The 13060-nt window shown below is 36.3% G+C and overlaps 1 protein-coding gene across 3 annotated transcripts; it reads right to left on the bottom strand.

Annotated features, from left to right (window-relative positions):
- Nucleotides 1-4631: 4631 nt before the first annotated feature.
- LOC116178830 (alpha-taxilin) lies at nt 4632-11362 on the bottom strand. Of its 3 annotated transcripts, none has more exons than XM_031498454.1 (3): nt 11217-11362; nt 7800-8146; nt 4632-6244 (listed from the first exon to the last, which is right to left on the bottom strand). In XM_031498454.1, exons 2-3 carry the CDS (start codon nt 8136-8138, stop codon nt 5282-5284), a joined length of 1302 nt encoding a protein of 433 aa, XP_031354314.1. In that variant the 5' UTR covers nt 8139-8146; nt 11217-11362; the 3' UTR covers nt 4632-5281. The 3 variants fall into 3 exon arrangements, with proteins under 3 accessions (XP_031354314.1, XP_031354312.1, XP_031354313.1); XM_031498452.1 differs by lacking the exon at nt 11217-11362 and adding an exon at nt 11072-11181; XM_031498453.1 differs by lacking the exon at nt 11217-11362 and adding an exon at nt 8226-8304.
- Between the last annotated feature and the right edge of the window lie 1698 nt (nt 11363-13060).

Here is a 13060-nt window from a genome sequence, read left to right on the forward strand (position 1 = left end):
TCAAACGGCCACAGAGGTTTGGTTTAAAGAAATAAGCATTCTCATTTAACTAAAATACAAATTCCAAAAGAATGAAAATAATCAGCATTCCTTCTAAGTAAGAACATCCCAATTCATGGTCGATTTTGTTTTCATGTAAAATTTTTTTTTAATTGTCAGGTATGTAGATAACTAAATACTTCAAACGAGCTCCTGGATCATTGAAAATTTAATCAGTTCTTCCTCGGATGATAATAAACATAATACTGAAAACATCATTGGAAAATTCGAAATCGTTCGCGAGTCATCATGTATACAGACGAGCGGACAGAAAGTCCTAAATCATAAACTAGGAGCTCGTTAATAAATCCATCTATTATGTGGTTGTAAATGTATTAAATAGAATCAAAACTCCTAGTCAGTACAACATTTTTGTTAAATTGTCGTGGTGACTAAGAGTTTGGATGCTATTTATGTAACAAAATCTGTTTGCTTCAAATTAACAAAAAAAGTTACGTGGCCCGGGGGAAATCTCTTTTCATATTTGGCCCGATTTCGAAATTTCGTTTCGTTTTTCGTTTAAATTCTTCCATAAATAAAAAAGTTGGCACTGCGCATGTGCACAAACAAATTTTGAAACTAGCGTTAGATTTTCCTCTATTCCAAGTGCCTTATGTATCAAATTTCATTTAAATGCTTCCATAAATAAAAAAGTTGGCACTGCCCATGCGCAAAACCAAACTTTGAAACTGGCGTTTGATTTTCCTTTATTCCAAGTGCCTATATGTATCAAATTTCATTCAAATACTTTTATAAATAAAATAAAGTTTGCAATGCGGTTTATAAATGGTCGAGATGCGAAAAGGGCACTGTGAATTTTGAATCGATTCGACTCAACGTTTGCCATTGCGTATTATATGGCTAAAGCTATGCCCATATGGAATTTCATGCAATTCAGTTCATAATTGATGGAGATATCAAAGCGATCGGACATTTCTAAACAAAGTTATCGTTCACACGGACAGATAGAGGACAGATAGACAAAGGAACAGACGGGCAGACCAACAGACAGACGACAGACAGCAATACAAAATTATAAACGATCTCTAGGATCGTTAATAAACGGCAAAAGTGTAAAATTATGGAACATATGTAAAAAACGGTTTTTTTGGTTTTTTTACAAAAACTTTTTTAGTAATACGCGCAGAAAAAATTCCTTCTTTGGTGCAAGCCACGACACCATAACCAACCAAATAGCGAAAAAGGTAGAACAATAGCTCTTAAGATAAAGAACTAGTAGCGTCTCAACGAACGAGCGGACGGACGAACGGACGGACAAAGCGGCCACAATAGCGCACTTTTCTTTTGTTTTTGTGGAAATGCGCTAAAAAGTAGAGGTGACTGCTCAAAGTTTTTCCCAGAGTTGCCAACTGTAGGTAAGGTATAGGGTAAGTCAACATTTTCAGTGCCAGATGCGCTGGGAGCCCGAGGATCATTACAGCCCTTTCCAAAAAAAAACATGTTTTGTATGAATATTTTGCAGTGGCATGTTATTATCTTATGTATTGTTGGTAAACGTCAGAAGGACGTTTTTTAGGTTGGACTAATGCCAAAGATAAGGACGGGCCATCCTGTACGTATGAATGTTTTAATTTAGTATAAATTTATTACAAATAAGCACGTCATTTGTAATTTTAATGTATATTTGTCCATTTTAGATTTGTTATGATTTATGAATGGATTAGTTTCTTGTTTAAATGTTTTTTATCGGCGTTAGCGCGGAAAACGAAGAGGCAGCTGCACGTTCCTTTGGCGCGTAATTTTGGTATGGAGGAGGGGACACCTCAAGTGCTCCTTATTGGCGTTACGTTTGAAATTGATAGAGATGGGAGTACGATAGTTGTGAAAGTGGTGTCCTGCTTTAAATAGGAAAAATAAGGTACAAACGGGGCTGTTGGGCCTAAGGCAGCTGTGTCGCCGTTCAAGTCACGACGGGTTCTGTAACTAATTTTATGAAGTGATTAGTTTTTCTTCCCACCTCTTTTCTATAAGTACCTTCTTTGAACTTTGATGCTGATCAATCAAATTGTGTAACAAAATCACCTTTATAACAAGGATGCACAAGATTAACATAGAGATTAAAGGTAAAAATAATGCCTTCATCGCAACACAAAGCTGTTGAGTTTTTCACATTTTATCTAATTGCCGTTCCTTTTTCGCGCCTCGCCAAATGGATATTGGCAATTGTTTAAATGCTTTATTTAAACAATGATATTGGTTATATTAAGAGACATGAACTTTGCTTAATGTAACATGACTGACATGATACTTTAAGCAAAGTTCTCCAGAACAGTGTCGAAAAAGAGTACTCACAAAGGGTTGGAATGTCTTTAAAAGACATATACATACTTACACATATCAATTTATTTAGAAAAAATTATTGACTACTCTGAAACTGCAAATTGAAAGCAACTGTCTCAAATTTCTGCACCTTTAAATGTAACATATATACAGGGTCATTCTTGACGGGCGTCAGTTAGAAAGATATGGAAAACCGTTGAAAATGAAAATAAACTGATAAGTTCTTTCAGGGTTTTAGCATATGATGAATTGAACTAAAATATTTTAAAGATGGCGTCACTTCCGGAAATGCCGGAAGTAGTCATCAACTTTGTTATTTTAAATAGGGGCCTCCTATTTTTTTACATTTTCGGATTCTACCTCGAATTTGGAGTACAACGGTACCCCATAGTTAACCGTTTATTTTAAATTGATAATATCCAAAGAGTCATATGAGAAAACAAAACCACACATGGAAGAATCGTTCAAATTAAAATTCACGAAATTTTTAATAAAGTTTTAATTTACGAATTTAATGAAGAAACTCAACAATTGAAAAGATATCAAATAAAAGTAACGTAACGAATATCTACTACATTTGACGTTTTAAGATGTGTTAAATTATTCCTCCCTCTTGGTTTAAACATGTTTCTAGCCTTTTTAAGACATTTCCATGAGTTGCCCTATGGATCTGTTGAGGTGTTAATGAATTGAAAGCATCTCTAACTCGTCTTTCCATATCAGCTTTTGTTGTTGGTGGAGTAGCATAAACCATATCTTTGATAGTTCCCCAAAGAAAAAAGTCTAGGGCAGTAAGATCGGGTGAACGCGCGGGCCATGAATAAGGGCCTAAATAGCCGATCCAGTTACCATTAAAGGTTCGCTCCAGATAATCCGGAATTACCCTGGAATTATGAGCTGGCGCCCCATCTTGTTGGTAAAATGCACTCGCCAATTCTTCTAATGGAATATTTTCGAACGCGGGGCCTAAGACATTTTGCAGAATATCCAAATACCTTTCCGCATTCAAATTTTCATTGTAAAATGAGTAACACAATATTCTATTTCCTTTTATGGCACAAAAAACAAACAAACAAAAAACATGTTATTTGATGGTGCACCATGTGTTACTTCCGGATTTGGCGATTGTACAACATACCATTTTTAGTGAATTTTGCCTCGTCAGACCGAATCAAATCACTTAAAAATCTAATTTGTTCTTGAATTTTTACTAACATCCACTCACAAAATTGAATTCTGCGTTCATAATGTAAAGACAGTACACTTTTTTTACAAATATGGGTACCATTTATGCTTTTTGAGAATTCTTTGTACGCTCGTGTCTGATATGTCAATTTTTCTTCGGATATCATTGAGCGATGCAGTTGGATTTGCAGCAAAATATCCCAGTACAATTATTTCTTGTTCTCCAGAGTCTACCACAGGCTCTTTTTTGTACTTGTGGTTGAAACATACCGTTATTCCTGCAATTTTGTAGTAATTTGCGAATTGTAGCCTCTGTGGGTCGCGCCTTGTCAGGGTATCTTTCGGAAAAAAGTGTAACCCAAACGAGCCATTATTGACGAGAAGTATAAGTTCAAGCAGCGAAAATTTGACGTTTAAACATAACATTGTCATAATAAAAACAAAAGACTAACATCAAGCGACATAGTTTATCAATTTGCCACAAGAAGTAACTAAAACATGGAATATCTCGGAAACCGTTTAAAGCAGCTTTTGACATTTTGTATCAAATTAAAGGTCTGAGAAAAAGGAAAACAATGGTGAAGAACAAAATGGGGGGTGCCATTTAAAAAAATGGAGTTACGGAAATTAAAAAGTTGAGAGCTTTGAAAAAGTGACGTAGTTTTACATTTTTAGATGGTTACGCATACCATAAGGAAATAAATTTTTAAAATTACCCCTGCAAATTCAATTTTTGACATAAAAACTAGAATATCGACGAAGCCCTTGGAGCAAAGGGTCAACTATTGGGTATCGTTGTACTCAAAATTCGAGGTAGAATCCGAAAATGTAGAAAAAATAGATCCCTATTTAACATAACAATTTTGATAGCTACTTCCGGTAGGGGCGCCATCTTGAAAATTTTTTAGTTCAATTCATCATGTGCCAAAACCCTTAAAGAACTTATCAGTTTATTTTCATTTTCAAAGGTTTTCCATATCTTTCTAACTGACGCTCGTCAAGAATGACCCTGTATAGGCACCATTATTCCCAAAACCTGTAGTATACGAATAAAGAGTAATTCAGCAAAATTGGATCTGGTTGGTGGACTAAATAAAACAAAGTCAAAAGTGAAGAGAGATAAATTGTAGTTATATTTTTATACATATAAAACTGTGCAAATTTAATGCTTGTTCCAGGCCTATAGAATATCGTATAAAATGATATTAGTTTCCCATTTGAATTTACAACAGATTTTTTGATTTATAATTAAATGGTTATATCACAGGAATTTTGGGTTTCTTTTAGATGCTCCAAACAATTCTTCAATCATAATCTCCTGTTTGTGGTGTCCAATGTGAACATGGACAGTATGGAACACGGCGGAAATGCCTATCCTCCTGTAGTGTACAATAACCTAGCAATTTTTACTAAGTAATAAATTGTGTTATGGGGGCGCCTAAATTATAAGTGGCCCCACACTGTGCAACACTTTACTAATAACAAATTGAAGTAAGAAAATTTGGCCCCTCTGGAAATGGTTTGTACAACATTCTCAAGGCCATTACCTTACTCGTGATTGTGAAAGCGTCTCAAGGCCAGGACTTAAAATTTCCACATCAATACCAATTGGCCTGAAAACAACCAGCTAATTCGACTAACTACAGCTATGTTTGTAAATCTAAGGTCTGAAAATAAAAAGTAAGATGAACACTAAGTGAGGATTCAACACTGCCACCGTTGCAGATAGAACTTAAAAAAGTCTCTTCGCACTCTCTTAAGCAACATTACTTTCGAGGGTATTAATTGAATTGTGCTCATCGAGAGAATTATTCGCAATATCTTCTTCTATACTCGCAATGTCGATGGGTTCATCCTCACCATCTACCTCCGTGACGTCTGTGTCAATACCATTTTCCACAGAATCGTCCGTACCGACCTGCTGAATATTGCTAAGCTCTTCTCCCAATACTTTTAAACCGTCTTTAAGCTGTTTCAAATACTTCGCATTTTTCGAAATTTGATCCATAGTCGCTTGTACGATAATTTGATCGTCGACTATCGTCTCAGAAGTGGGTTGTATTCCGTTGGACTTTAGCAACTTTAAATAAGAAGAACGGTCCGCTTGTAATTGCCTACAGAGCTTTTGTAATTGATCCAATTTCTTTTCTTGCACCTGCTTGTTCGCGCACAATTCCAACACGGATTCGGCGTGTTTCTGTGACCGATGCTTCCACATTTTTACCGCTTTCTCTAACACAACAATGTGCTTAGTACAATCGTCAAACACTTGATTACTTTTGGTTATAGATGACTTGAACTCTTGGTACTTTCCTGAGTAAAATTCTAGATTCTCCTGTAAGGTCTTTATAGTCTGCTGTAATTGGTTACAGTTTTCCTCGCTCTCTTTAACTTTGTGCAACAGCATCTCTCGCTCTTGCGTCCACATTTCTTGACCGGCATTATATTCGAGTTGCGCTTTCAATATTTGCGCCTGCGCCAGTTGCTTCTCTAACTCAATTTGTTGCTCCATTTTCGAATGCTGCTCTTTGCGCTGCTCAAATTGCTTACATACGGATTCAATTTTGACTGCCATATCTAGATTGGTATCCCTTAATTTAATGTTTTTTTCGTTCGTTTCTTGCATCATGCCCATTACTTCGTTTAAGGTTACTTGAAACTTGGCCGCGACCTCCTTTCTTCTTTCTTCTTCCTCGCGAATTTTAGCTATGTTTTCTTCCTGCAAAAAATACAGTAATTGTTAATTATGAACGCATTGAAGGGTCATATAGGAATTAGGTTTTAATTGGCACTTCCACTTCAAATAAGAAATTTCGAGTTTAAAATGAAATTTAAAATGTGAAAAAGCCCCAATATATTAGAGTGGCGGCCGAGGGGGCGGCACTGCGGTTCTCAGAAGAATTTACCCTTATAACAGGAGGTCGTTTAAGATTTTTTTTAAATTCTACAAATTAGCCAAAAACCATCGCGGAGGAGTATTTTCTGCTATACCTTTGCGTGTATAAAAACAAAGTGAACGCCTCGGTTGCGGTGCGTCCGATTCATATTTGCGATTCGGCGAGTACTTAAGTGAAAATCTGGTGGGAGACCTATACAATGGTATTACTGAACTGCAAAATCACTTTACAATTCATGAAAAAAAAATTTACCAATATCTAGTTTGGGTTCACTTATCATTCCTAAAAAAGTACACTAATTGGTTCACCGTTCACAGGATAAATTCCCGAAAATCGACCTCTTCAAAACCGTTATAATGACTTTAAGTGCAAATTTCTTGGTAATACCATTCTTTTGTGTAGGTGAAATGGTATGTAGCATTGAAAGCTATTTTATTTAACCACAAGGAAGCTGAAAGGGAATGAAAGGAAATAGGTCTATACTAACGGAATACTGAATGACAAAAAAGCTTATGATAGCGCGCAGTTAAGTATTTAAACCATTCATCCTTGTAAGATAAAGCATTTATTGGGTCAAATTTTACAAGGGGCGCAAATATAAGGCGGCCAACTTTTAAAATAGCAATGCGAGACAAAATCAGGTTATTTATACAACATTTTCGATTTTATTTTATTTCGATATAAAAAACGAAGTTATATACGTAAACGCTATGCAGGTCAGTCGTCAGTCACCATTAACGCTTTGAATAAAAGTAATGCAAAGTGCAAACGCGATGCGACGGGACACCCACTTGCCAAATGCAAAAGCAAAAAGCGGGTCTTATGGGATGCATTGGTACAATTCCGGGACTTATATGTTAATTTTTATATTGCGGGATTGTGTTTTGTCATTAGGGGATGGTTCTGCTGAATACGCGACGGTTGGCTGCCTTAGTAAATACCTACCTATTTCTAATATTAGAAAAAGCTCAGCAGAATTACAATAAAAGAATTTGCTACAGTCTGTATTGATATCCAGCATAGTTTGAATCTTTCTTGTTATAAATGTTAAGCAGCTTTTTAGAGCCTACTCTGTGACACTTGGTCCTTAAGTATCACCCTGCTTTTTCTTCACAAAACCACAGTTTTTGAACCCCAGCTTGCACTTTTTGGTACCTACTTACTCCAATGTGTTAACATTACCAAATCCTGATTTTTTACACCTTTTTGCAAATTTAAACAATTTCAAAAATATTGCAGGCACAGAATTCGTGCACAGTGATAAGTCATCTTTTCATTAGTTACAAAACTCTTTAATTAATCAAGCTTGACACTAAAACAACAAAGACACACAAGAACCGCATCTGGGATAGAGAATGTGGGATCGACTAAGGTTACCTTTACAAGTTTGTTTTGCCTCTGTAATTCCCTGCACAGACTTTCCATCCGCGAACGTGCCAACACCAGCTTGCTTTGTTCCGTTTGTAACTGGTTCTTCTCCTTTTGCAACGTAACACATTTCTTTTCAGAAAGACTAAGCGACGAATGGCAAGTGCGATACTCCTCGTACAAATTTGAATACCTTGAATACAAAGCGTCGTACTTTTGCTGGTCCGTTAATGATGCTACGTTGAGTTCCTTCAATACATTATCGGGAGCTTTTGTATCTCTGCGTCTAACTTTGTCCTCCCGTCTCTTCTTATTTCCATTGCCGACCTCGTCTTTCTTAACATCCATCCTTCTACCTAATTAAAATAATTATCATTTTAATTTCGCTAATGAATGGTTTATGTCAGTAATTTAGATAAAAGTAAATTTCATTACCACAATTTGATTTTGATACTGCTGATTGTTGTTCAAAAGGTTATAGAGATACAAACTAAACTACTGCCAACTGAAATAAGTAGTGCCAATCGCCTTAACCGGCAACTAAAGACATTGGAACTATTCTGTAACTAAGAACTAATTATTGAAAGATTCCAATAAATTAGACAAGAGAAACGCCACACTACTAACTAGGGGTTGGAACCAATATGAATTATAGCATTATATATTATAATACATATACAATGATTATAGAATTATTTTTGAAGGGTTTCAGCTCTGTGTTTCGGTTCCGGTTCCAGTTTTTGTAAGTGACTACTTCTTTTCTATCAGATACGTTTTGGACGGGAGTAAAATCATCTCATACGTGCTCGGCAGTCGAAGACGAGCTCGGCGCAGCTGACCGCAGCCTGTCTCGCAATTGCGTTTAAACTTTAAAGCGTATTTGAAAAAGAAATATGGCATTAAAATCGTCGATGTGTCTTTGAAATTGATATACAAATTTAAAACCTTGTATCCAAGGCGATCATAACTTAGGTAGTTCAATTTCGCCTCGGTTTACAACGGTCGCTAATGCGGGTTCGAACCCAAGCACGCGCTTATTTTTTTTCTGTATTATATACATCGCAGCAAAACAAGTTATCGCATACATTTAGTGAACGTATAGTAAAAAAATTACGCGCGCGCTTGGATTCGAACCTGAGTCGCCATGTCCGCTAATGGGACGCATGCTTCACATATGCTTATACCCGTTTTGGCTATGCGATATGACGTGTAAATCCTGACAACTTCAATCCATGCGCCACCTGGTAGCTGAGCGAGGAACTACGAATCTGACGACATGCAAAAATCATACTGATCTTTGCGACATGTAAGAATAAAAAACAAACAGGGTTTCCAGACCTGTGTATACGACCGTGCTTGATGCTGCTTATATGTAAGCATGCCATCATGTCCTCGTGTTTACCACAGTAAGCCAACTTGTCACATTTCACGAGATGATTTTGAAGGGAATAATAGTACATATATTTCGAACGATTTAAATGGATGTTAAAATATTTAGACGAATTGTGAAAAACAAACAATTATAATTAAGTTGAAATTAAACAGATAAGAAAATGTATGATGATTATAGCGTGTCATGATGGCAACGCTGTTTGAGAGGATTTCTGTTTATTTCTACAAAACCTGATTTCTGCATTTTTAGCTCATTTTTTCAGTTCAAAACTTATTTGATTGTGTTTAATTATTTGAACCCTTTTTGAAATGGGGAAAGGATGTACTGTTTGTGGAATTAGTGCTTGTTACCAGTGTTTACCTTTCTCTCATCTGTTAAACTTTGGGGTGCGAAACAAACGTAATTATAACGTATGCGTCTTCTAAAGCACCAACGCTCATTCTTACGTTAGGGTCATCTTGGTTTCAGCGGTAGTCGAGAAAACATCTTGTAAAAGTATGTTGTTTTTTGTATTATTTAATGCGGGTAGTAATCTTTGCATTTCTGTATAATTTATTTGTGTTCTGTATACATTTTATTTTTTTTAATAATTTTCAATCCTTGTTTCGAAATTGAGATAGGTCATCTCAAACCTCGCATTGCGGAATTACGTACGTGTTTGGAAAATGCCGTTCCCTTTTTTTGTTTGAAATCTTTTTCATCTTTCTTTTCGCCTTGAGACAGTCATAGGGTTAGGAATTTTGTAACCACACTAGTTACGCACTGATTGCCTGATTGACCGCGAATCCCTTGGAATTCCCGCGTGAAGACCAAACTCTTCGGTTTAGAAACCTATGTTTAGAACCCATGTAAGTTTCCATATTGCTTTTAACATTTTACGTTCCTTCCCTACCCTACTTCAGGTAATAGCGTTTTTTAGAAGTAACGTAGGGGAGCCCTGTCTTAGACTTTGGATCAAGTACCACCGTTCGATTTCAAATTTAAGTGGGATCTGTTTAGTTTTGGAGAGAACAGCATTCCGGTGGCAATTTTGAAACGTTGCCGGGTTGATTTTATTTGCTTGTTATTGTAGGGTGAAGTGAAGCGTAGAGCCATATAGGAGTTATAGTTGTGTAGGTACACTACAACCAATACTTTTGAACCAAATTTTAAGAGCCGCTTACAACAAAAAAACAAACACAAATATCTTCCTTTGCAGACATATATTTTTATGGGAATAAATAATAAATTTAAATAAAACAATAAAATCCACTTCAAATGGTCTCCTTTGACAGTTAACTGCAGAATAATCGAATCACACTCTTACAGAAGAACAAAATCATTTCCATTTGTATCAAAGATTATTATTATCGACAAGATATTAAAGAACGACAGCTCCGATTGGCTTTTAAAGGCTCCAAAAACTATTATAGGCCTTAAAGTCTCTTAACGATTCCGAAAAGTTTTTGAAGACAGCTCTTATTGTTCGTCATGACTCTTGGATTGGAGACACTTGAAAAGGAAAGCGGTCAAAATGTCTAAGGCGCCGCGTTAAAGTATGCAATTATCAAAAATAGCGGTATCCTGAAAGACCGGTTTCCGGAAAACATGTCTTCGCGACTATGCAGTGTTAAGTAGATATGCAAATTAAAGCAACTGATAATACGATTATAGGTACCGGGAAAATTAAACTTTTTGATATTATTACAATGTTTCATTGACCAATTCAGATGCAGCGCAGAAAAATGAATACGGTACCTATACTTAGCGGTGGGCACGCAATAATTTTCCTCGTGCATATTATGCGTATTCAGTGCTTATACTTAGACACACCATACATCAGATACATATATTACGCAATGATTCCAATTTTAAAATTATCAAAAATAAAAGCACACCATGAACTTACTTTGAAAGCGAAAGAACTCTAAATGGAACTAACTAAACGTAACACGCAAAACTACTAGCATCATTTAAGCGAATTTTTATAAATAGAATTTTAGTTCAACTCGTTCTATGATTAGAACAGAACAAGGTAATTCAGATTCACTTACCGTTTTAGATTTAGATCTGAATTCAGGGGCGGATTTGCCAAAATTAAGAAAAAAAATTCACCCGCGCTCATTTAAATTTTATGCATATTTTTTATGAAAACCAATAAAAGTAGCTTACACTTTACGGGGTGTCAATTTTAAAACTTGCAGTCGGCCATATTTTCCAAACTAAAGAAGATATTGAAAATCGCGCAAAACCGTTTCGGGGGTATCGAGGGGGAACCAGAATGACGTTATGAGTGACAATCCCCCACCCCCCTTAACCCCTCAGCCCTCCTCTTAAAAAATCTTAAATGGCAACCCCATACTTGTGACACATCGTTGGAAAGCTACCCCTTCGCATTTAGCGACCAAATCGGCCGCTTACATTTCTCCCGGGATGTCTCTTATTAATAACGTTCTAGCTGTTCTAAAAGATGATCGATTTTCGGAGCCATAAAGGAATATTATATTTCCACACGTTCAGCTGTACTGTAAGTCAACGATGTGTCACAAGTATGGGATTGCCATTTAGGGTTTTTGAAGAGGGGGGGGGGGAATGGGGGGTTAAGGGGGTTGTCACTCATAACGTCAGTCTGGTTCCCCCTTGATACCCCCAAAATGGTTTTGCGCGATTTTCAATATCTTCTTTAGTTTGAAAAATATGGCCGACTGCAAGTTTTAAAATTGACACCCTGTATGTGTACATTGTTACTTATTATATGGATTCTAAACGGTATAGTAACCTTTTACTATTATTAATACATTAAATAAATTAGAATGTCGTTGAATTGAAATTTTGAAGCGAGAGGAAAGCTATACAGAGTCCTCGCAGTAGCAGAGATCATATGGAATATGTAGGTAATACTTATTCCATGAATAGACCTAATTTTGGTTTGGTACCTACCTATTTGTATTATTGTTATTATCTGTACTACACATTTAATTAAAAAAATCAATTTGACAACAAATATAAGTGCCTACACGTGATATTGGTATACGGACTGTGCCCAGATGAGCAATCTAGAGTCTGCAGGAGAGGCCAACTGGCACTAGTCGGTCTAATAGAATATTAATAGTGGGGATGCGTCGGGCGATGGCCCAACACGCAAAAGAATCGCCTAAGTATAACACAACGTATGAGTGCTAGATTCGTACCACCCAGTCGGAGCTGACTGTTACCTGAAATGTCCTTTATTTTGACATGAATGGATGATTCTATGGAAGAACTACAACATACCACTGCACTCTGTTACTTCCACTAATTGTTTTAGTAACTTATTCACTTCCTAGCATGAGGACTATTGCGATTATTGTTTTTTGAAGAGACAAATTTCGACGTTTTAAATAATTTTACGCAACTTGTAGTTTACTTAACCCACAGGTTGTACGCTAACTTCACACTACAAGAACACGGAAATGAAGTCAACCCGGCAACGTTTAAAAATGGCCACCCGAATGACTATTCCCTCCAAAACTAAACAGATCCTAATCGAAAAGTGGCACGTGATCAAGCACCTAAGGCAGGGTCCCCCTTTGAAGGTAGTATATAATCAAAGGGGTCGCCCTTAGTTAGCGCTATGACTTGAAGTCCGGTTGGGAAGCGAACGTAAATAAAACACTGAAATTTAATACTTATTGATATTATTATGAAGATTATCGAAATAAAATACATTGCAAGAATAAACTTTGGAAATCCCAGTTCACCGAATAAAAACAGAAATAGGATGAGAAAAAAGATCTTACCAAGAAAAAAATCAGTTGGCAAATTAATTTTAAATTGTGTAGCAAAATTGTTTGTAATGATGTGAATGCACAACAAAATTAACAAAATAAAGTAGCATGTAGGTTTCAAGAGGTGACAT

The sequence above is a fragment of the Photinus pyralis genome, unplaced genomic scaffold (assembly GCF_008802855.1).
Source record: "Photinus pyralis isolate 1611_PpyrPB1 unplaced genomic scaffold, Ppyr1.3 Ppyr1.4_LG8, whole genome shotgun sequence".
Taxonomy (NCBI): domain Eukaryota; kingdom Metazoa; phylum Arthropoda; class Insecta; order Coleoptera; family Lampyridae; genus Photinus; species Photinus pyralis.